Source organism: Dromaius novaehollandiae, chromosome 2 (genome assembly GCF_036370855.1).
Source record: "Dromaius novaehollandiae isolate bDroNov1 chromosome 2, bDroNov1.hap1, whole genome shotgun sequence".
Lineage (NCBI taxonomy): Eukaryota > Metazoa > Chordata > Aves > Casuariiformes > Dromaiidae > Dromaius > Dromaius novaehollandiae.
The window spans coordinates 53,568,690-53,596,121 of NC_088099.1; the positions used below are offsets into that span (position 1 = coordinate 53,568,690).

A 27,432-nucleotide genomic window follows, 5' to 3' on the forward strand; every position below is an offset into this window, starting at 1 on the left:
CCTTGCTGCTGTGCACAGTCCCCTGGTTGCCTGCCAGCACCTGCAGAGCGAGGTTAGCATTCCTAGCTGCTCTGCAATTGCTCTGCACAGGTTCCTGGAGTGACCTCTTGCCTGCACAGAGCTAATGCCAGTTGTTTCACAACACACAGCCACAGAGGATGTCTGCCCAGCGGTCGCAAGCACCAATCCCATCAGCGGAACAGCAGGCACAGACAGTAGCATTAGACACAAAGCACAGACCAAGCATGAAGAGATTAAACAAAAAATTCCAAATCAGAAGGGACACGAGCTTACCCCTGTTGCGGTAAGTTTAAGTGCATCATCATTTCTGAGACATTTACATTTCGGTATAAAGTTGATACAGCTGTTTATTGGGCTTGCAGGAGCTTTTAACATCATGTCTCTTCTGAAGCTTATCAAACCTCCACTATATAGAAGAAATTCTGAACATAAACCTGCCTGACTGTAGCTATGAGTGCAGAAAACACACCCAAACAAGACACAGTACTTGGGACCATGCAAACAGTACAGGACACAGACATAGTGGACATCCATCCTAGAAACCATCTTAGCCCAAAAACAAATCTTGCAGCAACTCACCAGCTCTGGTCACAGACACTGTCATAGTTAATTAACAATCAAGGTGAAAGCAAGTGAAATGAGGAAAAAAGTAGAGCTGCAGAGTTACAGTGTAGGCTCCACATTTAGGAACAAAACCAAAAGCATATATTTACCTTCTCCCTGTTTTAGTGTCTCGCAAAGTGCCTGCCTGCACAGTTCAACATGGAAATCTCCACATCAGCATTTTCCACTGAACTGTCAAAGCTCAAACACACTTCATCAGTGGCTTGAGCCACCATACTTCAGCCTCTTGTGGCCATGACACACAAGCACACGCATAGTCTATCCTGCCAGCACTGTGGGATACTGTTGTATCCAGCAACACTGAAAGCCCACAATCCATTTTTTATTACAGCATGAGTAAGTAATAAGAGTTAGAACCAGTAGATCTTGCAGAAGGAACAGAGTGACGTTTATCAGTGTTTGACCTTCAAGGACAAATATTTCTATCCTTACTCAGGGAGCACTGCCACTAACATCAGTGGGAATTTGGAGCAATAGTGCAAGATGGACCTTCAAAGTGGGTAACAGTCAGTAGAATGGCATTTCCCAGGGAACAAAATCAGTCTGGTAACAGGAAAATCCTCCTTCAAACCCCCTAACAAAAAGAGACAGACGACTCACAAATACCTTCCAGTCCTCTGCGATTTACTCTTACCTCTGTGAAGTTTTCTTGTATTTTCTCCTGCAGGAAAAGAACAAAATACAACTGAGATAAGAAGGCTAAGGTAAGGACAAGAAAATGAGAAGATCAGAAATCAGGAGTGATTAAGTGAAGTCTAAGACATAGTGACTTGTGCCATGAGACTGTCCCAGACCTGGCACAGCCATTCCCTTCTGCTAACCTCAGTGGCTGTTGCCACTGCCTTCAGCAGGAAGAGGAGTGTGTTTGCCTATGTGCAGCTTAAGAAACTCTCTGTACATCTTGCCTTTTTCATGTAAGACAGGGTGGGTAGTAACTAAAAGAAAATGAGTTAATACTCTAAAAGTCCTTTAACAGGAAGGCAGGAACCTACTTCTAGAGCTGGGATGTAGGGTTTTATGTCCCCCTCCAGCAGAAAACTAGGGCCCTTTTTTTGAAGAGTCCTCTAAGAGATAGTGGTGGTCATGGGCACATCTGGTCACTGTGGCTGTGACCACTCAGTGCAAAACCCCCAGTGGCAGCCCCAGCGGTTTTACAGCAGCCTTCCTCTACAAAGAAAGCCTAGATCCTGGCAAGAGTGGTGCCCTGCTCAGCCAAATCCCAGATGCCAGACCACAGAGCCTCAGTTCAGTGCAGTGCACATATCTCAGGACTCCACTGACCTAACCCTAGGACTAGCAATCAAAAGAGCAGATAAGCACACTGACAGTACCTCTTGACCTCCCTAGCCCAAGGATCCAAGCCTTCCACTATATTAATTTTTGCAAGAGCTGTAAATCTCTTTCTCTTGTTAGCATAGTGGATTTTGTCCTCTACAGCAGGTAATGGCACAAAGCTGTCAACACTCAGAGTAAGGCGGTAATCATGAGTCTGGCCATATAGTCACTTACATGGCTATACAGCCATATAGTTAGCTACAGAGGTGTGTTTGTGTGTATTTTGACAATGAGCTCTTTATTCTATGACAGTCTTGTCTTGCAATGGCTTTGCACAATGCCAGGCAAAATGGGGCATTAATTCTGATTGAGCCCAACAGTGCCATCGTATTGCAAAGTAAAACTAACAATCTCAAACCTTAACAAGTACTGACGGGAATAAGTCTCACTGTAGACTGTGATGAGGACTGCAAGACCAACGTCCTGTTGTTGAGCCTAATGCTAACAAATGGTCCCCGTTTTTCAGATGTATAGGTAATGTCATTAGAACAGATGTACTGCTATAAACTTTGACTTCTGCTTTTTCATCTTTGATGCTACTGCAAATGGAAAATTGTGGCTACGTCAGATAGGCCCAAAATACCCAGAGAAGGGGTATTGTCTGACACCAAACAATAAAAATGAGAAAAAACATGGTGAAAAAGACTGAAGTGCCATTTTATTCTTAATAAGAAGCATGAATAATGTATCCTGGCTGTCAAATGTTTAATCTGATATTACCTTTAGAAATTGTACTCACGCTTGTACCAGTTTCTGTATACTGACCATGTTAGAATCATAAAAGTCCAAGATATTAACTTTAGAATGATTCAGAAGTATTTCATTTACACTTTACTGTGTGAAGAATTGCTTATTTAAACTTGAACAGATGCAAATGAGTAAAAGAGTAAATAGTCATAGCAGTATCAAGATTCCAGCTTACTGACATTCATGATACTGACAAATACAATGACAGTCCATTTGGACATATCTCATTCTAAGAGAATTTTTCTGTTCAGTAACAAAAGGGTGAAGAATAGAAATTCCATTTTGCAGAGATTTAGATTCAGAAGTTCTGGCAAAAACAGAACTTCACTAAACTTTCTTGCAAAAAGAAAAAAATGTTGAAAAAACCTGCCTAACCACCCACCCACCTTAATCCAGGTTGACATATTTTATGCATAAGAAATTGAAATTTTTTGCATTAAAATTTTTATTTTTTTCTATATAAGTACAACATGAGTGTTTAAAAATTCAGATGAAGTTATTTATGAGTTACTTCTTTCCTCCAGAAGTGTTTAATGATGTGTTTTAATATTGTCAGAACTATTTTTCCCTTTATTGGTCAAGTAAGAAATTTCAGTGACTTTCATATGATTTTGTAAAGTGTTTCTCTTTCAGTCAAGCTTCACATTCCAGCAAAAATATATTTCATAAACTCCTGATTAGTTCAAATTTTGTCATATATTCTAAAGAGCTGACCCAACCTTAGGCTGCTCTTTGCATTTTAGTAATAACATCATGTTTCTGGTCAGTTACACCTTTAACACCCCTTTTATTCAAGAACATTTTTACTGCCTTAGAAAACTGTATTGTCACAGATGACAATACTAGGAAAAGGACATTTGCCTCATCACAGGAGTTTTAAGAAAAATATATACATTTTTATTATTGTTGTTTATTGTTTCCACACCTGCAGTCCAATTACAGTAAAGGTATACATATACAGAGTTAGCAGTTGTGTTTGTGTGCACTGAATTTGTATGTTACAGCTGAAGAAGCTTGTTTATAGACTCAATATCACTACTGCATGCACCTGCTTTAAAAACATGCTATTAGCAGCTGCATCCATATTGCTTCTTAATGCTAGCAACAAATTTACTGTATTCCTGTACTTTCAGCATTGCAAAAATAAAGTCTGACAATGCTACTCACCAAAACTGTAAAAAGTAGCTGACAATATAAAGCTGTTTCCAAACATAGCCTTTAATTTGCTTTTAGAAAATCAGACAATGTGGATATCCACCTGTTTTAAGCTTGCAGACCAGCAACTGCACCTACCTTCAATTAAATGAGATTATTACAAGCAATGAAATTAGAAGCTGCCTCTTTTAAAATCACAGCCAGAATTGATGGTTGGCTATAATCAGCAGCTATATGTGAATTAACAAGAGGAAACTGGTTGGAGCAAACAGAGAGGGTCAGCAAACAGCAATACTCTGTGCAGTTATTTTGTTTTCCTAGGATTTTGTGGAGAGATTTTTGGAAAAGGTTTAGGGCAAGCTATTGTGGTTCTCCTCTAGAGGAGGAATCTGGGCAGGGAGGACTGGTTGCTAAATTGTCTTTTGTTCAGGGACAAACCTGGAAGCAGGCAGTTCTTCTGGTCAAGCTCAAGGAAATATCCTTTTCTGACAACAAAATCAAACTGAAAGAAGGAAAGAATGATAGCAAGCTAATGGAGGTAGTGTTACACTTCCCCTTCTTATGGGCTCCCAGTGCTGATGCCTGCAAGAGGCTTATGGATACTACCAGATCTGTGTAAGTAAGTGCAGTTTCTTCTCCTGCTGTACATGTGCCATGTGAGAACTACAGCATCTATTTGACTTGTGTTACCTGTTGTGAAACTTATTACTCATTGGTCTACATTTAACTTACATTAAAAAAAATTAGAAGTTGGGGGGGGGTTATGCTGAATAGAATTAACAGGTGACTCACACTAGGTAGGCCCTATATTACTAGTGTAAACTAGAAATAACTCCACTGAAGTTAATGCAATTACACCCACACAAGTCTAGTATGAAGTCAGAATCAGTTGTGGTAAAAGATGGCTGTTTTGGAGCCTAATGAAAATAACCTTAGTAAATGTTTTTAAAGTGTATAGTTTGCAATAAGGAAAAGCAAACAAAGTGGTGGGTAAGACATAACTTCTGAAACAAATGAGACAAAAATCAGTAAGATAGTTAAGCTGACTATTTCTGTACAGTCTTTTCTGGAAATGAATGAATCCTCTCTGCTATCGGAGAAACAATAAAATGCAATGGCCAGACACAAAACTAGGAATGAGAGCTATGCTAACAAGGTGTAGATAGCTAAACCTATACAGGCACCCAGCTCCCATGGAAATAAACAGACATGTGGAATCTCTTACTGTGTTTTGATGCCTGCCAACTTCTTTAGGGCCCAAGTATCTTTTCCCAAGATTATGTTCCTACCTCTATGATTTAGTTCTGATGTATCTTTAAGCAAATCACTTTTTTTCCAGTGTTTCCCCTTCAGACCCCTTTTCAGTTGGTTTGTTAGCCCCTCAGGGTTGAGGCTTTATCTAAATGTGGTTTCGTACATAAATTTGTCACAATACGGCATAACTGGAACCCAAGTAATGCTACTTTTACCCAGTTCCAAAAAGCCCACACACTTCCAGTGCACCTCAAAGCCCAGAGATAAGAATTTGCTACAAACCCCCAAGGAGTGTGTTTGAATCCAACAAGCGTATTCTCAGGCATTATTCCACTGAGAGAAGGTGAGTGAGTTAGTGACTGAGTAGGTATGGAGAGGAGCAAGGGTGAAGGGGTTGGGGGATTTAAGCAACTCTGCCAACTGTTCTGTTTTTGCCCCATAATCACACAACCCAGAATATCAACTAGCTAAGTGAATTGCTCTTTCACTCCTACACAGCCTCCAAAGAATTATCTAAATCACTTAGTTTTTACTCAGAATAGTGACTTGGTTAAAATGGTGTTATTCCGTATTTATTCCACAGGGTTTCACACTAACGGCATCTCCTCAGTATACAGAGTAAAACTGTGGGTGCTGCCAAAGTGATAGAAGACTTCTTGCCTAACTTCACTCTGGGAAATTTATGCTGAAATCTAAGAGTTAAGCAGCTTTACACTCTCCTTACACATCTCTACTAGAGACTAATGGACAATACCTGTCCTCGGCCATAATCTTCAGTGGGACAGATATCAGCATTTGGCCACTAACTCATGGACTGCTGCTCAGAAGTTGAGGTACACACAGGCTAAGTGCAGGTGACACTTTTTGGTGAGTTAGCATTCCTTAATGAAGAAGCATCAAGAGGCTGCAAGCACATCCTTAGCTTGTTGCAGTGGTCAAACAGCTCAAGCAACCTTCTGGCTGAAGGTCAGATTCAGCACTCCTGGTGGCTTAAGCTAACCCATTTTGTTTTGCTTGGCCATTGTAATTGGTTCGGAGGGCACACACGGTTAGTTAAAGCAGTTTAGCAAGCCAAGTATATCTTATAAAGTCCTTGAAAGTCAGCAGCCTGGGATCTTCAGTTTGTACCATGCACAAGCCCAAACGTAACACAGCAGTGGGTTTTACACTGGTTCTGCACTCCTTAGGAAAAGAAGGCAAAAACGGTTCAGGGAACTGAGAGGCTAGCTAAAGTAAATGTGCTACAGCAGTTTAAGAAGATATTGCCCCCAGCTGTCTTGTACACAGCCCCTGCTGCAGGTCAGTGCCCTTGCAGCACAACCAAGGGATGCAAGTGTGTCCCTGGGCACTCACCGCTTCAGTGCAAAGGTCAGCATTTTGGCTTAAACTGCCAGTGACGGTGGCTTTAAGCAAAGTTTTGTACTGCTGCAGCTGAGGCACGCTCCTTATTGCCTGTTCCGTGGTGGAAGCAGAGAGGCAAAAGTAACTGCCAGGGGCATTAACTTCTCCAGCTGATGCAGGGAGCTTCGCTCAAGCTTGCTTGCCAGGACCCTGATTTTCGTCACTGACATCAGGAGAGCTGATGGGAGCGACAGGCAGAGAAAGGAAAGCTGTTGTCTGCGGGGGAACATTTTACAAAGCTACTTCTTCAGGAGAACCACAAACTTTAAAGAAAATGGAAATGGTTGCACTTGCAAATAATTAGAGTTATTCTCTCTTTGAGGGGAAGGAGGGACTGTTCCTCTGCTACATGTAGAAGCTTTAGAATTAGGATGTTTAAGATATGAGTGGGAGCTTGGCACTCATTTTGTCAATGGACCCACTCCATTAACAAAAGCACCCAACAACATCCCTATAATGTTAGAGTCCCACCATGTTCTTAGCTCAGGTGAGCCAGGGCTGCTCATCTTTGCTCCTCTGGAAGGCTTCTCTGACCAGCTCATTCAGAAACAGAGAGATAAAGCAAAATGACCATATTGAAACATCCACTCCATAATACAAAAGTTCTGATAGGCTCTTTTTTTTTTTCCTCTTTCCTGGCAGATCTGGGCATCTCAGGTTAGAGTAAGTGCTATAAACCTATTTCATATTTTAGCAAAACAGTGAGATAAGCAATGAAATCTGGTAAAAGAGAAACAAGTCTCTCTACAGGTCAAATCTAGAAGGTTCTTCCTGCTCTTCTCTTACCCGTAGGTAAATCAACAGTTTTATCTGATATCCCTGCCCTTCTGTTTTCTATGAGAGCAGACTACGATGCACATTTATTGCTTCGGTCCCCAAACCCTTCTAATTTATTAATGCAGATTCCCCCAGATTTTCTCTGGGTGGCCACATCCAAGCAGCAGGATTAAAAGCTCCCAAGTGCAGGTGCCCTCCCTGGTCATATCATGCTGGCATATCAGTCTGTAGCTTGGGTGGGCACCATGACCCCATGCATTGCTCTTCAGGGAGAGGAGACCAGGCTGTTCAGACAAAGCTAGTTCTTCAAACTAATGGGATCACTTAAATTGGGAATCTTCTCTGCCAGCAGCTCAGTGTTGTGATTCATGCAGAGCATATCAATTAATTGTCACCATTGCAGCATTAGTGATGCATTTACATTACGTTACCAAAGCCTACATTAATAACCATGTATAAATCAATTCACAAACATCAAATCCTACAGCACAGACTATGGGATGGCATCTATCAAATTTCAAGATCCTGTGGGAGCACTGACCAGAACTCAAAAATATATTGCTATTGCCAGACTTTGAAGAGTAGGATACCATCAACTGCTATTTGTTTTTCAGTTCATTAACTGAAACAGGAAGAGCAGGTTTCTTGCTTTACTCTCTCTCAAGTTAACAACAAATGTAGTTTATTGTCTCTTCTACACAGGCTGCTTATCAAAATACTGTGCTAAGTTAAAAACAATACAATCACAGAGACTAATGACAACAGGAGAGAAAAAATACTAAAAAGTGAGTGAGGAAAAAAGAACAGATTTCAGATGGTACTTAAAATGTGAGAGTTTATGTGAGATTCTAAAAACAAGAAGACTTGCTTTAAATTGGACCCTGAACTGCATGGGACCTAGTGATATCATGAGATGATGATGCAGTTATTTTTCTCACTCTGAGTAGATTATTACAGTCTGCGTGCTCTGAAGCACGGGCACTTGTGGTACAGGTACGCAAAGACGTGAAATGTTCAACACTTGAAGCAGGCATAGTGATTTCAGCAGAGACAGACAAGACAGCACAGAAGGTCAACAAATTTACAACCAAAATGAATCAGAGAAGAAAAATGTGTGAAATCTTGGAAACAAGAGGTACTGGTACAAAGTAGAGATGAAGCCTGTGCTCAACATACTTTTCTCAAACTGCATGAAAATAACTCAAGGTCAGAAAAAATCCTCACTGCTTTTGTACAAGGAAAATACTATTTCAATAAATTTTAGTTTAACTGGCTGGCCAGTGGCTTTCATCACTGTAGCTACTAAGTTTTCTAAACAACAAGGCAAACAGGTATTTCGAGAAATGTGCAACTTCACCTCCAAAAGGGACTGTAACTTGTATGTCATACCAAGGCTCAATGGATGTCTCTTGCATGGCCTCTGCTTCTCGGTAATCTTTCGCAAAGATAGCGCTCCTACTTGTGGTTTATCAACCAATATCCCATTCAGTTATTTTGGTTCTAATGTGTTTATCAAGCCTACATGAAGTATAACTGAAGAGGCAATTTCTTAAAATTCTTGTTATAGAAAAACCACTGCAATAGCACAAGCTGTGAGAAATAACTTCTTCAAGAGTGGACAGAGCCTGTAAGTGTTATGGGTATAATCTGAGTGAACTAACATTAACATTATACTGTTACTATATTCCCTCATGAGAGTTCAGGGCCTCAGCTTGCACTTGAGCCCAAACTCTTTGATCGTCCACACTGCTAAAATGCTTGTCACCAATTCACCAGTAAAGCAGGGGTTCAAGTGCGGGGAGCGGGAAGGAAGCAAGGGGGCAATAGGAGAAGGTAAGAGGGAATTGTCCTCAACACCTGCCCCTACAGATAATGAAGACAGGCTTGAGCTCTTTGGCACTACAAACTCAACCTGAAGCTTGACCTCTGCTCCCAAAGTTGGTGTGAATGCAGTCCCTTATCCACCTTGGGTTGGGAGGCTGGTGTAGGACCCCATACAGCTATAATGTTTTTATTCAGACAGTGGTATGTGAGAGGTACAGCAATGAAAAGTATTTTCTTTTCTGATGATATAAATAAGATCTATGATCAATTGTCATGATTTTGTTTAGCTTCATTTTAACGAAGGGCAGCTATGTCTTGCCCAAACTTTGAAAAACAGAACTCTCAATCAGAAGAGGAAAGTAACCGCTATGTATCTTTTCACAGCACTATACACACACATACAATCCAAATGACAAAAAAAAGAAGTAAAGGCAAAGTTTACTCAGTTGGTTTGCATCAAACACTGTATGTGTATGAGGGCTAAAGGAGGCTTCAGCAAGACAATCTGAAGTACAGGGATCTGCAGGGAACACTGGGAACCCTACGGGAACAGCCAAGCACTCCAGTTTCATCATTAATTGAGGTGTCGGTAAGGCCAAATCAGAAGGGCAAATTCAATACAGAAATAAACTGGACCTGAATTTTTATATGTTGGTATCTTAACTCCAAAGAAAAAGTCTGTGAAATTTGTAGAGGGCTTCCAGAAATAGGGTTTCATTCATGTAGATTTTGTACAGAGCCACTATACTTATTGAAATCTTGAAGTTCTTTCTCTAATTTTACTCAGTTTTCCATCACTCCTCATGTAAAAAGTCCTGCCATTGCAGTTGGTATGGATTAGCTGAGGAAAAATATTAAGTAAAAAAAATGGGCTTGTTTCTTAAGATCTAGCTCTTTTGAAAAGAATGAGCTATTGCTCATTCTGCTTTTCTTCACAAAGAGCAAATTCTCTTGTGCTTGATGCACATCACTTTCTTAAGAAAAGTGTGCATGCTCATAAAAATTCTGTTACAGGAAAGTACTTTTCAGGAAAATAAAGTCTCAAAGTCTGCAAAGAATACAGAGCCGTCCTCAGTAGTGCTCAATTTTTGCTTTAAAAAAAAAGAATTGTCAAGACACCATACTGTATGACCTTTGCATACTTACTATTTGAAAAAGATATATATATTTAGTCTGACCAAGTGTTACTTTGTAGCTGGCCAGTCAAGATGACTTAGGGAACACTTGGCTCCAAACTAGAGGGGATGACCTGCAAAGCACAGGATGGGTGGTACTTGAACATGCCTATTTTGTAGCCTCTCCCACTGGAAGAGATTGTGACACTTACTGCACAATGGGCTCAGAGGGGCTGGAAGGGAAGAATGTTTCCCTGCTACTCTGAATATAGATGTGCTTCATATTGTGTTCACTTGGCAACACTGACCTCCACAAGTGGGATGCTGCTTCCTTGCCATTACAATGTCTCAGAAAAGGCAGCGTATACGCAGTCTTTCCTGTACGTGCTTTAGTTGTATCCTGTTCGTTTTCCTAAGAAAACAGCTTTTGAAAACAAGTCCTATCAACCAGGAATATAAAAGGGAACAGTCCCTTTTGGAATAAGGCAAAGAAAAATTTTGCAGAGCACACAGTGGCAATATTTATGTATCATGTACGTTCAAGGCACGTAATGCTATTTAGCTCGAATCCCATTCCTCTGGTGCAAAAAAGCTGTCAGAGACCCTCAAAGAAACAAACACATACAGATTAAAACTTTATTTTTATCAGCGGTACTATGTAAAATGAATATATTCGACTTCTGCAGGAGCCAAACAGGCAGCTGTCCAGTTTGTTTCATGCAGGGTGGCTCTGCGATTAGTTACAGCAAGCACAGCAATGGGGAGGGGGGGGATCATTGTTCATACCCTGGATTAAATATCAAGACAGGAAACATGGACTGGAATTACATCAGACCAGACCAGCCACGTGCGTGAAGTCACCAAACAAATCTGCATCTTGCCCTAAGCTCTAGTAAATCTATCAGACTGTTGCTTGTTATTGTTCCCCCCTTTATCCTTCCTCCCCCTGAACTCAACCCACCCCCTCTGTCTGCTACTAGACAGCTGGTGTGACGCAGAATTTTAAATCTCATGTTTTTGTGCCAGGCCCTCTCCTGACTCCGGGTTACAGACTGAAACACTCAGATTACTGTTTAACAAGCCTAAACGTGGGGTGAAAAAATTGCTGCACAAAGATGCAGTGTTCCCTTTCCAAAATAAGGTTCACTTCCCTGTCCCCACTCCCCACCTCCCAGCCACCCCCTCCTTCAGCACGCTAATAGTTTTTAAAAATGATTCAAGGCTTTAAGTGACATTACTCTGTGCAGTGAGGGAAGGACTGCTATTGTCCTGATGGTGCCTTCTCATTAATAGACCAAATATTAAATGTCATTCTTAGGAAAAGGCAACAGTTAAACTTCTCATGAACAGCTGATGTTCTTATGGTGGGCTTTCCCACCACTCTTTTTCCAGTAACAGTGACATTATACAGGGAAGCAGTCTGAGCAGTGATGTGCCTTTGAGATGGCCAGCAGAAGTCTGTTTACAGAGAAAAAGCAATTTCATGGAGGGTCCTTAGTGTTCAACCTCCATGTTTCTGACCTGAGCAATTGCCCGATGCGGTGGTACTCAGCACTCCCAGCAGACTGCTCCAATGCTATTGTCAGTATTTAAGTATGACAGTAGTGATATTTTCTGTAGATAGATGCCCATCTTTCCATCCCCACACCCCCAGGCATGAATGACATCGTGTGATAACACACAAATGACTACTGAATTAGGCATGATGGCAGAGTTAAGGAAGAGAGAGAGGATGAGAGCCACAGAGGCTGCAACTCCCCTCTGCCAGGGTCTGCAGCTCAGAAAAGCTGTCCTGTGCCCTGCATGCAGGGAGTGAGGAACTGCTCGCCACACAGGGAGGAAATTTGGGGAGAGGGAAATGGGACGGACAGGCGGATGGATACAAACAGTCTTTGAGCATACATACTGAGAATGGAGGAGGCTGTGAGAGATTTCTGTTATTTAGACCCTACTCCATGCTGTCACCAACTGTCTCACAAGCATTTAGATGCTGAAGCAATGGTGGTAGTAGCAGGGGGAGGGAGGGTGCTTCAGAAGACTCAGATATAAAGATGTATTTAAATAAACAAACCCTGCTGTCCTTTCCACATGCCAGGTGCCACGATTGTGAGAGCTACTCTAGTTCTTCAAGTTTGGCTGCTTTAAGTGAAGAGTCAAGTTCCCTGCACTCTGGCTGAGAAGAGGAGCAGAGCTGCCTCCGTAGGGTGAAGGAAATTCAACATACAATTTGATGTTTCCTAGATTTTGAGGCTGGGTGGGACCATTATGATAATTTACTCTGAGTTATTCAGCAAATTTGCATAACTCAGGAATTTCATTCTTCTCCATTTACGAGAAGATATCTTCACTGCACTCAAGCCAATCAGAAGCAGGTCTTATAGAGATCACTGAGCATTTATAGGCAAGCCTTTCACTGCAAAGCACCTTAGAGACATACTCCGTACAACATGAATGACTTCATTTACACATCAAGTCATATTGCATCCAAGTCTGTAGGCTCCCTGTACCTGGAACACTGATGCAAAGAGGGAAAAGAAAGATGAATCCCCAAACTTAGCTAATAGGAATGATAGGAGAATTTTGATCCATGTTACAAGAACATGGCCAAGACACTAAAGAAAGTTCTCCCCATCCTCTAAAAAACAATGCAAAGGATCCCGAAGAAGGGACCTTCATTCATGCAAATGAAGACATGCTCAAGAGCTGACATGAAAATAATGTTTTGTACAGTATTTATTACCAGTAGTATTCTTGCAACATGTAGGCTTTCCTTCAGGGTCTCCCTTTAGAATTTTAGTGAGGCCCAAATAATGTGCTACAGGTTGAGCACAATTTTCAAATGCCCTTAAAGGCAGCCTTGTCCCCTGATTTTCGGCATGACTCAAACTCCTAAATAACTTGTGCATATATTATGCCATGAGCTATAAGTGAGTAAACAAAACTAACAAATGTTTTTATGTAGGGATCTGAAAGAGAACTCACAGGATTATCTCCATTCTTCCCTCCATCTTCTTTTCTTTTTAAGCTATCTCTGGTTTTCCTCCCCACCCTCTTTATGCGTCAGTACGCTCTTTTGCATATGATCTCCCAATTCTCCCCACCCAGCCTCAACCCCCACAGCTTCCTCTTCTTTCACTTTTCAACCTTATCTAAAAAAGCGTTTTCCAGTCTGACTGTAGCTGTCCCTGATGCATCAATATGTGTATAGGAGCATACTTTAAATGTGTATTCAGACTCTTTGCTTAGCAGAAACCAGTAACTGCTTACTGCTAGTGAATCCCAGAAAACCAGCTGCTCCACAGGAGGCAGAGGAGGAAGTGTGATGTGAGCATCGTTTACAGCAACCATCTGAACTGTTCAGCCTTGCGAGGGAGTTTATGCTCTACTTCTGCTCCTCTGCCCTTGGATGCTCACTGCAGCTTGTGCCGTGAGCTCTGCAGAGACTCCCTGTGTGCCACAGCTGTAGCTAAAGGGCTCTGTACAATCTTAGCTGTTAAAATGGCACAGATCTTATGTTTAATTTCTGCTAATCTTGGTGTTGAAATGAGATTTGCGCCAAGCTGGGATTCGTGCTACAGATGGATATTGTGCAACTTTCTGACTTGGCTAGGAGTTTTGTGCATGAATAGTATCTGTCCCCGGGAGTGTAAGATATCATTCCTGAAGTGATGACACAGACCTACTAATAGCCATTCCAAGTGTCACATTAATAACAAAGTGACTCCACAGCTTGACAGATATGTAAGAAAAGCACAGAACATATCATACATGTCTTTATGCACCTTAATAAATAAATTCTCTCCTGCATCTGTCTCCAAGAACAATTACGACGAACCTTTCCTTCTGCACGCCTGAGCTCACATGTGTATCTCCATCCAACATGACCAATTACTAGGCATGGAGGTCCTCTCAAAGAAGACAGGGCAGCCTGGTGTGACATGAATTAGGCTCCTTGGCACAGGCACAGCATTTCAAATGCCCTCTCGATAGTCAGATAGAGCTAAGGCTCTCTGGGAGCTCTGCACCAGCCCTCATGGCCAGTAAAACTCTAAGATCCCCAACCTGGACATTACTGACTTCCGAGAGAAATCCTGAGTCCACTGAGGTCAGCCAGCTGAGTTTCACAAACAGTTTCAGCAGAGTCTGAGCTGCTACCTTAATCTATTGCAAAATTTTGATTTTGTTAGTTTTTCTTTAATCACACCTTCAAAATGGATCCACTTTTCAAATATTCAAGAAAACTGCAGACAGATTTTGGTTGAGGCCTGGAGCAATACTGAGTCTGCTGGAGGAAAGACTATTGCTCAGCTATAATTTGGAGTTAAGCACAAAGTTGGGCTTAACACTGCTGGGAAAAATTTTGCACTGTCAGGGAGTAAACAACTTTTCTCAAGCCATCAATTACTTTGAAAACATAACTTTTCAAAGAAAACAAAAACAAATGCTCCAAAGACCATGAACTGGATTCTAATTCCACCCATGCAAATGCATTGGTATCAATGGTGTCATTCTTCCTCCTATTTACAGCACAGCTCATGAGATCAAAAACAGCCTTATGAATCCAAACAAGCCCGTCTAGAAAACCTCTGATTTACCCAAAACCCCAGTGTTTTGAGAGCAATTCACATCTGTAAAGGTATGTTTCACAACAGCTATAGTGTTTTAATAGGTCAGCCCTAATACATGAACCTCAGTCTTTCCTCATCTACCAGCGGAGATCAGAGTCAGAAGGTTTCTAGTATGTTGCAGGGACTGAAGTGAGGTTTTGATGGAGCAAGACAAGGAAGAATGGAACGGGAATATCTCATATGCAATTCAGGAAGAAAGAGAAACACCGTAAATAAAAATCCTTTCAAGAGCTGAGTTGGGTTTAATATAGTGCTTGAATCCACCAAAAACTGGTAGATTAGATGAGCTGGCCTCACAGCCTTTAAAACACACGCATACACAGGATTTTTTAGTGCTGTCTTCCATCGGTTTTTACTTCTTTTATGTACGAACTCCTATCCTACTGAGACATTTTTAAAAGAGAATTCCAGAAAGAGACTCTTATTTTCCCTTTGAGCCAAGGTTTAAATTCATATTCCCCAAAATAACTTTTTTCATATCCTTGTTTTCTACACAGGATTGCAAGCTTTATAGCATTGATATTTGAAAAGCACTGAATTTAATATTAAAAAGGGAGCCCCTTTCTTCTACTACAGACCATGGTCATCTTTTTATAACTGCTGAAATAAATAATTGCTTTTTAGGCTGTAGGTATGATTCATTTGTACTACTTCCAGAAAAATAAAAGCTTTTTTTATGATTATGGTAAAAACTAGAGAGTGTATATTATTTCTTAGTCAACATTTTAGTATTAAACATGAAGTCTTCTCTCTTTTGTTACCTACAGGACTCATTTATTGATTTAAGATTCAAATAAAAGTCACTGGATGGAACAAACCGAATAAAGGACTGAGGCAAAATATATCACAGTTTACTGAATTACTACAGCTCCAGACACCTTACTTTTTAATTAACTTCTTCTGAAGTTGCTGTGCTCCTATTTATTAAAATATATTTCCTACTCTGTCCATTTTTCAGTCACAAGATTAGCAATTGGCAGCAACTCTCCTGTTCCCATTGCTCCTTCAAAAACTGTATCGCCGACCATATGAAGCAAGCTGTTATGGGCTAGTTAAATGGTCAAATTCAGCCCTTCACTTTACAGGGAGAAACATTTTTCAGATCAGCCAGACCCTGGCAAACCTTAAAACTAGTTCAGTTGCTCATACTCACAGACTAGCTTACCCAGACTAGGAATTTATAGGATCATGCTGGATCACTGCCATCTCCAACACATACATAGCACCCATTTTCTAACCTTAGTATTCTCCAAGGAATCACATCTCTATCTTCCATTCCCTGTATGTACCCAACTCTACCTTCAGTGGCAATTTGAGGTACACAGGACAAGTGAAATACAAAATAAGAGGCCTACAGAGCAGTTTCCTGACATGATTCTCAGACAAATGATCCCTGTCTACACTCATTAGGGAAGCCAACCTAGAAACAGGGTAGCAACAGCTGTTTTTAAATATGGTTGAAGCTAGCTCAGGTCTGCTTCCAGGGTGAACAGGGCTTTAGTTTAAACCTAGACTCTCAGGAGGTTCAGGAAGACTGAAACCAAGACCAAAGACAGCAGGAGTGCCTCTCTCACCTCCGGAAAGGAATTAGCATATTCATATTTTCCACTTGAAAACTGACTAATTTACAACTTTCCTAACAAAGTGGTGCTTTCTGAGGGGCTTTTTTAACCTCTACTATCTGCTGCCAGCTAAAATATTTAGGGACAAAGCCCACTGTGTAGAGAACGCTTCTGGATTAAAGGGAGCTCTCTGTTTTCCTGTTTACGATGGCTACATAAATGAAAATGAAGCAGATAGGATACTGTCACTGGGAGAACCAGCTGTTCTGTATGTGACATTTTTCAAATAAGAAAACCTAAAAATACTATAGAGCACACACAGATAAGGCAGGAAAACAGATAAGTGAGTGGTGGCACTTTAACACTTGCTAAATTGTCTTCAGTCACTAAGGCTCCATGTTTTCCCATTGAAATCAGTTGCTGCTTCACCATTTATTTCAAGCAGAACAAAATTGGATTTTACACAAACATTTGCATTTGGACCTCTTCAGTGTTGATAGGATTCATAGTGCTTTGCAGAGGAAGTCGAGGAAATACTCTAGGTGCTGAAATACCATTCCTGACTCTTCAGCAAAACCATGAGGTTTCAAAGACATTGATTTACATGTGTTTCTATTTTCTTTCTCCTTCTGATTTCTTAGGCCAACTCTACATCGACAGGTTCGAGCAGGAGGATCTGAAAAATGAGGTCAAAGTCATGCATCCCATTTGAGTCATAGTTCAGAGATGGCTGCTATTTGTAATTTCATCTTTGGGAGCATGAGAAAGTGCTACACTGAGAATGCAGGGATTTAAGATGAATTTAGCAATTTAACATTATAATCCAGCTATTGGGAAGAAGGTTAAAGTCCATTTTCTCTCCTATCCTTCTGCAATGATTAAAGTATTGCAGAGGCACCAGCAGATGCTAGCGGTGTTGGTAATGCTGTATTAGCTGGAAATCAAGGTTTTATTTTTCTGCACAAGAACAGCCAAGAAAATCAGACAGAAAATAACTCCATGGTGGGTATTCAGCTGCCATAAACTAGCAGAGCTCTGTTGAAACTAGTGGAGCCCTTTGGATACATGTCTTTGCATTCTTAAATGCCATCAGAAACTGGACACTTAATCCTAGCGTTGAAAAGGACTTCAGTGTTTTTACTATGCTTGAGAAATCAGGAGGTAACTGAAGCCACTTCCTGGATTTCAAGAGACCTAATTAACAGATAGGAGCGCACAGTCTTTCAGTGAGCAGTCTAAGTGCTAAAACTAAATACCCCGACATAGCCACCACTGCTCATACTTCCCTAAAGAAATTGCCAGATTAAAAAGCAGTCATACAATCATGTTTCAAAACCTGCTCTCCAAGCTCTGCCTCTGCCAGTGCTCTGTAATGGGCCAGTCTAATCTTCACTGATAAGTTTCATATGGCAGAAAGCCCTGTGTTTAATAGAGTGAGTTATCACCTATCATAAAGAGAGTGCAGAATGGATTCCTAAGTAATTCCTGCGTATACAGCGTTCAAGTCAACAGCTGAATTGGTTGCCCAGAGTGGTTGTTTGGTTGCCAGAGAGGTTCTGGAGTCTCCATCCTTGGAGGTATTCAAAAGCTATCTGGACATGGTCCTAGGCAGCCTGCTCTAAGTGACACCACTTGAGCAAAGGGGGAGGACGAAATGACCTCTAAAGGTCCTTTCCAACCACAACTACTCTGTGAATAAGGCGAGTTTGATTAAAAGACAGCCTTCTGGACAGGATCCATAGAGTAAGGAAGACAAAGCAGGGCCCTTGCTTAAGAGCAAGAGACTTGAATCCCTTTTCTGTCAGAAGTAGCTATTGAGAGCGATAAACAATCTATCAGTGCGTCCTCAAGCAACACAGTTTCTTGCAGGCTAAGCTTGTCAGCCTTCATGGGTGAAGGCTGCTTGGGAATAACAGGCAACTGTTCAAAGGCAGGCCCCATATGAGGAAACGAATGGACATCCTCGCACCCGAACAGCAGCCAAGGAACTGAAGAGATCTGCTCCTCAATTAAAAACATGCTCAGCAGAAGGAGTGCATGTATACACCAGCTGTGTGCAGAGGCAGTTGGCAGCCCGTCAGCAGCCAAGGAGCGTGTGCGTGTGTGAGTGCGCACGTGTGTGTGGGAACAGTGCGGGGGCTGAAAGGAGGAAGGGCAGAGGATGGTGGAGAGGTACCACGTACACCCAGGGGCTCTCCTGGAAGGCAGGCAGCCCTCAGTCAACCGAGAGGGGTAGCCCATAGGCGAGGCATATTTAGGGCTTTCTGTTACTGTTTGAGCACGGAAGCAGTCAGGCTGATGCAGAAAAGCACATGCAGGAGTCATAAGTCCCTGCAGGCTGCCCTGTCACAGCAACAGTGAGTCTCTATGCAGGCCTATGTCTAGGACCTAATGTGTTTTAGGACCTAACACCACCTGGGCTTTACAGCATGCACACTTTCCACTTCCTCCACAACATTTCTGCCCATTCCTCCATATTTTGCCCTCTGCTTTCTCATGCTTTGTGTCATTCCCAGGGGGGCTAGGGAGATTAGAGGTATTACTACATGAATAACTAAAGGGAGAGAATATCCTACCATAACGTCTCCTCTAAATATGCTCCTGCATCCTTTTGCATGTGGCTTTTCAGGTGGGTGAATCCTCCATTCTTACTACCAATACGTGAGATACTCAGGAAGAGATATAAAGCTGCTCCAGTCTGATTCATTTATGATGATGATGATGATGAAACTCAAAAATTGGTCCATTTCTGGGGGGAGGGATCTGTTGCAGGGCAAATCAGCATTTATTCCCAGGGGAGACGGCACCCCGATGGCTGCATGTCCAGTACATGACAGCAGTTCTGAATGAGCTTCTGCAAGGAAAACTCTGGAGTAAATCCCTCACTGACATTCTGGCTCAACGTACAAAGAAAGGGCAAGATTTTCAGTTCTCAACTTTCAAGATTTTTCTCCAGTGAGTTTCATATAGCTCTAGTGGTACCTTTGCACAGGAAACAGCTTATCCAGAGACCTTTCCTGAATGTTTATTAATAATAAAACACTAAAAGATTCTTTTCTGAGCTGTGATTAAATCTAAATTAATATCTGGCCACATATAAAAGATGACATTTATTTCATAGATCCCTGGTTTGAAATACCCAAATATTTTGTCACAGATGACTTATTGCCCAGTGAGGCAATTTACCACGCTCCCTTAAACCTGAGAAAACATCATGGGTCCATTGACTTGATTCTCTTACAAACTGCTGCACAGAATCATTAAGTCATGAATATGTGTATGTCAAGTAAAAATATTTCAGTAATGTTAATATATGTGGGTTTTAGCTCATTCTTAGGCAGCAAAAACAAAAGGAATCTGTATATGGCCTACGGACCATTGCCTTATACCACTATGCTTACAAAGCAACCAGGCTGTTCTGACCACGTAACTGTGCATTAGACAGATACATCAGGAAAAGGAGAAGGAAATCCTTCCAAACTACTCCAGAGGCAAATTCAGTATCTTGTCCAGCTCTTACAGCAACATTATGAGTCATGTTGCAACAGACACCTTGGCTGCAGCCTCTCAAAAACCTGCCCTTTGCACAACATCCAAATGAGCTCTCTATTCCTTGAAAATATACACCTTACGCCCAAGTCTCCAAAAGCAAATCATCCTGTGGGATAGAACTGTACCAGATGCACTCCAGAAAAGCCTTTGCCAGACTTGTTAAAGCAGAAAACATACTAAATTATGGGAGTCTATAAAAAGCCTCAGCTTAGCCTCCCCTTTGCCTCCTTTGGGTTTCCATTGCCTTCAAGCCAAGCAGGCTGAGATAGGGTGAAAATTAAAAGACTCCCCCTCCCCACCCCCTGGGAAAGCTAGATATTGCAAGAGGTGATGAAACAGGATTCTGGTTTGTCCCCTGAGTCCCTGTGAGTAAACACACCATCTGGGGCCAGGGAGTGGGCAGAGGGGAAGGGGGGGGGGAAGTACCAGTGTCCCTGCAGGTGAAGTCCCACCAAGGAGATATAAAACCCAATGCTGAGTGCCTCCTGAGTGCCTGTATCATCACGACCTTTCTCATTTAAGAAGTGGTGTCAGGCTCAAATTACTTATTGGGTATCCACCTGCTGCCAGCCTGAAATTCCTGAGGCAGTTTCAATCAGCAGCACATTCTTTCTTACTCTCACTATTTATTCAACACCGTCCTGGTAGCACTGTTGTGCCCTCTTAATTCCTGTGTTATATGGCTGTTGGCATCCCAGAGGTTCCTACAGACATCTTCTCAAGTAGTATTTGAATAGCACCTTATTTAAAAGATGTTTAAATGTCTGTGCATATATACACATTTTTCTTACACATATAGACATGCATAAAACAGACAAGAAAAAACATGAAACCTGATGCCAAATCTCAATTTGTAACCAATTTGTGCGTGTGCGCTGCAGCAAACTAAAAGCCTATATGTGATTGGAAATGGAAAATCTTCTACAGTCTTTAATTAGAGCAGAACACATTTCAGTTTTCATCTCGTGATTAAGAATTCTACAGAAAAATCGATCTCTTCTTCGGGCAAAGAAATGTTGAAACTCAGAAGGAAAAAGTATGCGTTTGTTACACACAACGCCAACACAGAGGGCTGTACTGAAAAACAGTCTGAGGTTTGGTTACTGCATATCTAGAGTAAGTCTGACAGTTTCTGCAGATTTCCAAAGGTAAAACAGACCGGAGTTTGACCTACAACATGCAGTCACTGCCTTGAACTAGCAACAGGAGAGATACTGAACTACAGTGCTGTTGAAGAATTATCCGTGAACTTCAGGTGTAATCTGAATCAGCACGCTGCTGTACTCCCTATTAGACAGAAATTCAAGGACTCCTATTACTACAGCATGGCACAGACTTGAAAATAAGAGCGTTTGTTTTGTGTAGCTGCTCTGTTTGGAAGGCTTACAAGACAACTGTCATCCAGTTTGATTAAGTTCCTTCACAAAACAGGCTTCCTGGAGTGACGCCTTGAAAGAAATACATATTCATGCATGCCTTTTAGAATGCTTGGAGTCCTGCAGAAGAACTGGATACACTTTACAAAATACGCCATCACCGCTCACACAAAATAATGCTCAAAGAGCAACTCAAGTTTAACTCGGACCCATTTGTTTTTAGTTATCAGCCTACTCCCAAGTTTTCTTGGTTCTGCTGTCTCCTAACCTCCTTGCTCCCTTCCTTGCCCCCTCCTCCTTGAGGGCTGAAATTTTAGTAACTCTAACATGTGAGGCTGAAGGGGGGAGGGGGTAAGAAAACAGTTCTGAACACAGAGAGGGATGCAGCTTCATATGGTAACGCTCTTCTTTGGCTTGCCCAAAAACTGAGGGGCAAATAAATGCTCTGCAGCCAACATCGCATCTTATTGCTTGTTGACAGGTTTTTTGCATGCTGAGACTCTACAAAAGACACCATATATTGACTCTAAATAAACTACACAACTTCTACAGTCTATAAACTTTTACTTTTCTGCAGCTCCCAGCCCTCCTTTGAGCACAGGTACTTTTTTTCCCACTCCGGAGGCAGCAGCTCATCCTTTCATGGCATGTCGGACTTAAAATAGATGTATAAATTAATAAATACAATCTGATCTGTGGAATATGGATTTGCTGCCATTATGAGCACTGCTAGGAATGTTTTCCAATTGTACTTTCTCTGCCTGTTTTGTTCTTATTAACTATAATGGTGCCAGAAATGGTGCACACTTACAGTAAAGACAGGTCCCTTCTGTATGTTGCATCTAACAGCGAGATTATTGAAAACAGAGGATCCAATTAAGTACAACTCAGGCTCTAACAAAACTTTTCCAATAGAGCAACTAAAGTAATTAACATTTCAGTAACTGCTTATATCTTACAATGCCTCATTAATGACATTTCTACACTCCCACTAGAAAGCATTAGTTCAGCGTAACAGGCGGTTTAATTTCAGGAAGCCAATGGATATTTTGCTAGAATTAAGTCGCTGTATTAATGGAAAGCAAGTGTGGAAACTCCCGGGTGATTTTAAGTACGAGCAAGAAAGGGAAAAACGAAGTACTGCAGTAATTTTGACAATGGGAGGAAACAGGAGAAGGATACGAAAGAAAGTGTTACTTACAAGCCTCGGAGACGAAGCCAGATTTTCTCTATCTGCTCCGGCTGCAGGTATTTGAGCGAGTTGCTCTCAAATTCTTCGATTTCCTTCGTGGGGGACTCCATAGCTGCAGGTGAGCGCTCCGGTTACCGTCGCGAGAGCACGGACGGACGGACAGACGGACGGACGGACGGACGCTGCCCGCCGCGCCGCCAGCGCTGCCCGCGCGGCCGGGCCCCCCCGCGGCCGCGGCCGCGGCCCCGGCCCCGGCCCCCGCCCCGCGCGGAGCCCCCGCAGGTGCGCGCGGCGGGCAGGCGCGGCGGTGCGCGCCCAGCCTCGGGCTGCCGCCGCCGGGGATTAGCGGCTCGTCTCCGGGTTGCAACCCGCCGCCCGCTTTTTTTTGTTGTTTGTTTGCGACAAGGCAAGAGTACGATCGTGATGCTGGCCCGAAGGTCTTCACGGAGGGAGGCGAGGAGGAAAATCCCTCGCTGAGAAGGGAGCCGCTCCGGGCTGCCCCTCCGCTGCGCCCCCCTTCCCTCCTCCCCCATCCCGGCCGGGGCATTTCCTTGCACTTACCAGCAGCACCGCTGACAGGCTCGAAACCTGACAACTGAGGGGAAAGTCGTCTGTCAGCATAGCCCGGGCGCCGCGGCTGCCTCCCGCTGCCTCCCGCTGCCTCCCGCTGCCTCGCACAGGCACGGCCGCGCCAGCCGCCCGCCCATTGGAGCAGCGCTGCCGCCGGGGAAGCGCCGCGCCGCGCCGCGCCACCCCGAAAAACGCCGGGGGGGCGACGGGGGGCAAGTCAGGGAGAGGGAGCGCCTCGCTGCCTCGCTGCGCTCGTCCCGGGCTGGAAACTCCGAACTGGGCGCTACTCACTTTAAAACGAGTCCGTCAGTAAAGTGCTGTTGTCTAAAGCCCCCCCCGCCAAAACAGAACGGGGCAGTCCTCACACCGAAGGGAGACCAAGCCCGGCACTGTGTTAATAACGGATATATCAGCGCCTTTCAGCAGGAACCACAGGCAGCACACTGAAAGACAACACATTATTCCTGACCCGGACCGCCAGCACACGCAGCATCTCCCTGTGCACCTGCCGGGTCCCTCTGGGCCGGGCGGGACCAGGGCGGGGGATTCCTGGCTCAAGTTCAGGCTGTGGGTTTGGGATTTTCAGCGAAAGACACCGAAGCCGAGGGAAAAGAGCCGTTGAAGCTCTGTCCTAGCCTTAACGCATTTGGTCACCTATTGCAAAAGTTGCCTCGTGCCCTCTTGAGAAACTGAGCCCACAGCGGGGGATTTGCCGGCCAGGCGCCCGTGAAAACGTGCTGGCTGATCACGGCTTGCCGTTACACTTGTACAAGTCCGCAGGCCCCGAGCAGCCTGCAGCAGTGTGACGATCACGTTAATGAGCCTAATCCAGGAAGCCCCCGCTCAGAGGACTTAAACCAGTTCTTAGCCATGTAGCCCCTTCCATTGGCTGCTTCAAAATCCGGGTAGGCAAAGCAACGACAAGCTGTCCTGCCTGCGCAGAGGTTCAGCTATGTCATGGGAGGAAAGAAAAAAGGCAGATGCAGGTAGCTATACAAAAGCAGTGGGCTTTCTGCTTTGGGAGCAGTTCTGTGCAACAGGGTGAGTAACTGGGCTCAGGCTCTGAAGCCGTGTGGCCGATTTTGTGCCACAATTTACTGATTCACTCTCTTGCTTCTGCATATTCAAGCGTGCTTTTCAGACTCAGGGAAACAGAAGCCTTGCATCCATTAATGCGAAAGGAGGTTTTTGCCAGTAAAAAAAAAAAAATGTTTTGAGGCAAACCCACACATTTTTAAACTTTTCTTTGAAAGTAGAAAAAAATACCAAGGTTCATTTTAATTCTAGTAAAATTAGGCATGCACATGCACACACCTGGCTCCATATCAGGTTCTAACATATTGAAGGGAAAAGAACAGCCTATACTGAATTAAAGTTTACATTATTAGAGTTTTTACCAACTTTGCAGCATTTGTGGTCTTATCAGTAAGATGACCCAGTCTTATTGACTCATCAGCAAGACCCAGGAGCTCTGCCACATGTTTGATAGGTGACAAGTAATCATTTCTCTACCCCTTATCTCAGTGTCTCCACCTGAGAAGTAGCACAGCGTTACGAACCACGTATGGAAAGGACAGTGCGTTCTGCTGATTACAGTGCCAATGCATTGCTTGTCTTAGTCCTGCAGTATCCTGCCCATAAGCATACTATACACATTTGATGTTGGATCCACTTTGCACCTGATCTTCCAAACTGCAACATATCCCATTCAAGGAAACCATTTTTAAGTTTTAGCATCCTAGTCAACACACTGATGCTGAGATTTCTATACACCTGTTTGCTATATACATGTTTAAATTCTATTGCCAAATCCACAGAATTGTGCTTTCCCAGTTCAGCTTCGGTCAGCACCATTTTCCATCAAGTTTCATTTACTACAAGAAATCTTCATTTGAATGGAGGTGTAATACCAATGCATCCAACTGCTGCAATCCATACAACTTTCAAATAACGTTTTCCATTTAAACTGTAAGCATATCAGCTTCAGTTTAGAAGTAAAATTCATAATAACAAGCAGATGGTGGTGTAAGCTGTATGTCTGTGGCTTACCTGTATGTTATCTATATGGACAGTGGCTGGGTATTTTCCTCAGCAATAATAGGCCAGCTGAGATTTGCAGAACACAGGTACTTTTCACCTTCACCATGTGACTATTTACCATGCAAACTGCACCTTTAAAACACCTGATAGTGTCAAAAAGAATAGATACATAATGACAAAGGGAAAAAGAAAAAGTGGGTATGAAAGAAAGCAAAAAAATCGTATTTTCAGCTGATATCTAAAAACAAATGGAGAGGGATGAGACTAAGAATGAGAGGAAACTTATTACAGACTTCAAAAAGGTCATAAAATTATGAACAAGTGTCATAGCTAAGGAAACAGACATACAGGGAAAAGATAAAGAAAACAAGGTGGAGAGAAAAAAAACAGAGAAAGAGGAGATTCTGTGACAGGCTAGGATATCACCACAGTTTTGGATAACTAAACAAATACTGAATGGATCCTATTAAAAAGGGGACACGGGAACTTAGATATTCCCCCAGCCTTTAGCCTCAGTTGCTGGAATGGTGTGTGGCATTTTGCTTCATTGTATTTTGACCTCCAAGAGTCTTTAAGATTATAAGCTACCAAATACAAAGATTGTGCACTCCAATAGCTAATAGTAAAAACAAATAAAAGCTGGAAGTTGAGCCAGGGACCAAATGAGGAGAATGCAGAGAAAAATACCATTGCTCCAATGTTGAGCGAATTAAGGACTGAGCTGATACGACATGACAGCAACGAAGTTAATAGGAATGAAAGGCAGAGACAGGAATTTCGGGGTTTGCAGGAAACCAGGTGATATGCAAGATGTGAGTCAGGGGAGGAAGGAGCACTGGCACAAGTGGCACCAGTGCTGTCGCCTGTGGAAGCAAATGGGAAGTGTAAAACCAGGCACAGAGGAATTAGGAATGCGTCTGAGGACACTACTCCTGCCAAAGGCAAACACTTCTGCAGTTGTGGCACTTGGCTGAAGGAAGCTGAGACAAAGACAGGAGTTTATCTGCTCCACACAGGCAGGGATGGCCTGAAGGAAGAGCCACTGACGACACAAGGTAGCTTCCTGCCCGGTTGCATTTAGTGCTGTGGCACAATTTGGGCATTTGGGGGGGGGGGTCCCTAATGAGATCCCCCACAGCAGCCCCACGCTGGTGACAAAAATAAACAACACTATTAGCAAGAAAGTCTCTCCCCTTTAGTTTCCATTACGTCTCCATTTGGTTTGCTCTGTCCTGAAGAAGCCTAGGAAAAAGAAAGTCATTTGGGGTTTCCTAAAAATAAAGTTTCCTTCCATTCTTTAACAAAATAAAATACCTACCACCTGAGCAGTAATTTTTTTCCGTGATAACAGAAACTCCTATGACTAATTATAAGCAGCAAGGAATTCCTGGAAGCCGGGGCTGCAGAAGGACACCCTACCTGCGCTTGCTCTATTGCTATTATGCCACCAACACTTAGCCCTTCGCACAGTCCAGTCTCCTGTGACCTTGAGAAGGCAGTCTAATCTGTGTGACAGCATTGAGCCACACGCGTACAAAACTGCGATCCAGGCAGGGTCTCTGAAATGCTTGAAGCTGATTTTCAGAAAGCCGGTCGTTTCATGAATGTCATTCTTCCCCTTGCTGGGTGCTAAATTCTATCAGCCACCAGCACCTCGCAGCTTATAAACTTTCTTAGGAATAATTCTCAAAGACTTACACCCGTAAAGGGGTGTTTTCTGATTGCTAACCATTTTTCAGTTGCCTGCAGTTTAGCGAGATCTTCAAATATAATCAGCAACGAAACGGGTCAAGATGAGACACATCCAGGAAAAAGAGTCATGTTATGGGGAGTAAGAGAATGAGCGATTCCCCCAAAAGTTCACTTTCCTCTCGTGTTACTGGGGGCAGCCTGGCCCAGTGTTTGCTTTAGGAACCTCTTTTGAATGATATGAACTGTGACTCTGACTTCTGCTCATAGCGCAAGCACCCATAGCAGTTTTCCCAGACGAGTGGCGATGCCTGTATTAGCTTGGAGCATATCGCCTACTTAAATTCCTCCTGTCTCTGGAATATAATATTATTCTTCACTTCTTGTACTATTTCCTGTTACGCTGCTGCCCTTGGCTGAACAGCTATCGTGTTACACACGTGACTGCATTTCTGTGGTGAGTAAAATAGTTGCAAAATACAATGTCTTTCTTTCTGCCCATTTGATTTTAAGATAGAGGGGGAGCAACACAGGGCAAAATACAAATGCAAGATATTAATATCATTGTGC

At 42.8% G+C, this 27,432-nt stretch overlaps 1 protein-coding gene across 4 annotated transcripts in view; it reads right to left on the minus strand.

Annotated features, from left to right (window-relative positions):
• PDE1C (phosphodiesterase 1C) overlaps positions 1 to 27,432 on the minus strand; it is a 296,093-nt gene that overhangs the window by 170,436 nt on the left and 98,225 nt on the right. For 2 of the 4 annotated variants that reach the window (XM_064506539.1, XM_064506537.1), the window contains exons 1-2: positions 23,125 to 23,281; positions 22,573 to 22,675 (exon numbers count right to left, since the gene is read on the minus strand). The exons of 1 other annotated variant lie outside the window; for it this stretch is intronic. In XM_064506539.1, coding sequence (XP_064362609.1) covers positions 22,573 to 22,673 — 101 coding nt within the window. In that variant the 5' untranslated portion in view covers positions 22,674 to 22,675; positions 23,125 to 23,281. Of the gene's footprint in view, positions 1 to 1,279; positions 1,307 to 22,572; positions 22,676 to 23,124; positions 23,282 to 27,432 lie in introns of those variants that run through there. One more of the 4 variants, XM_064506538.1, reaches the window with a different exon arrangement.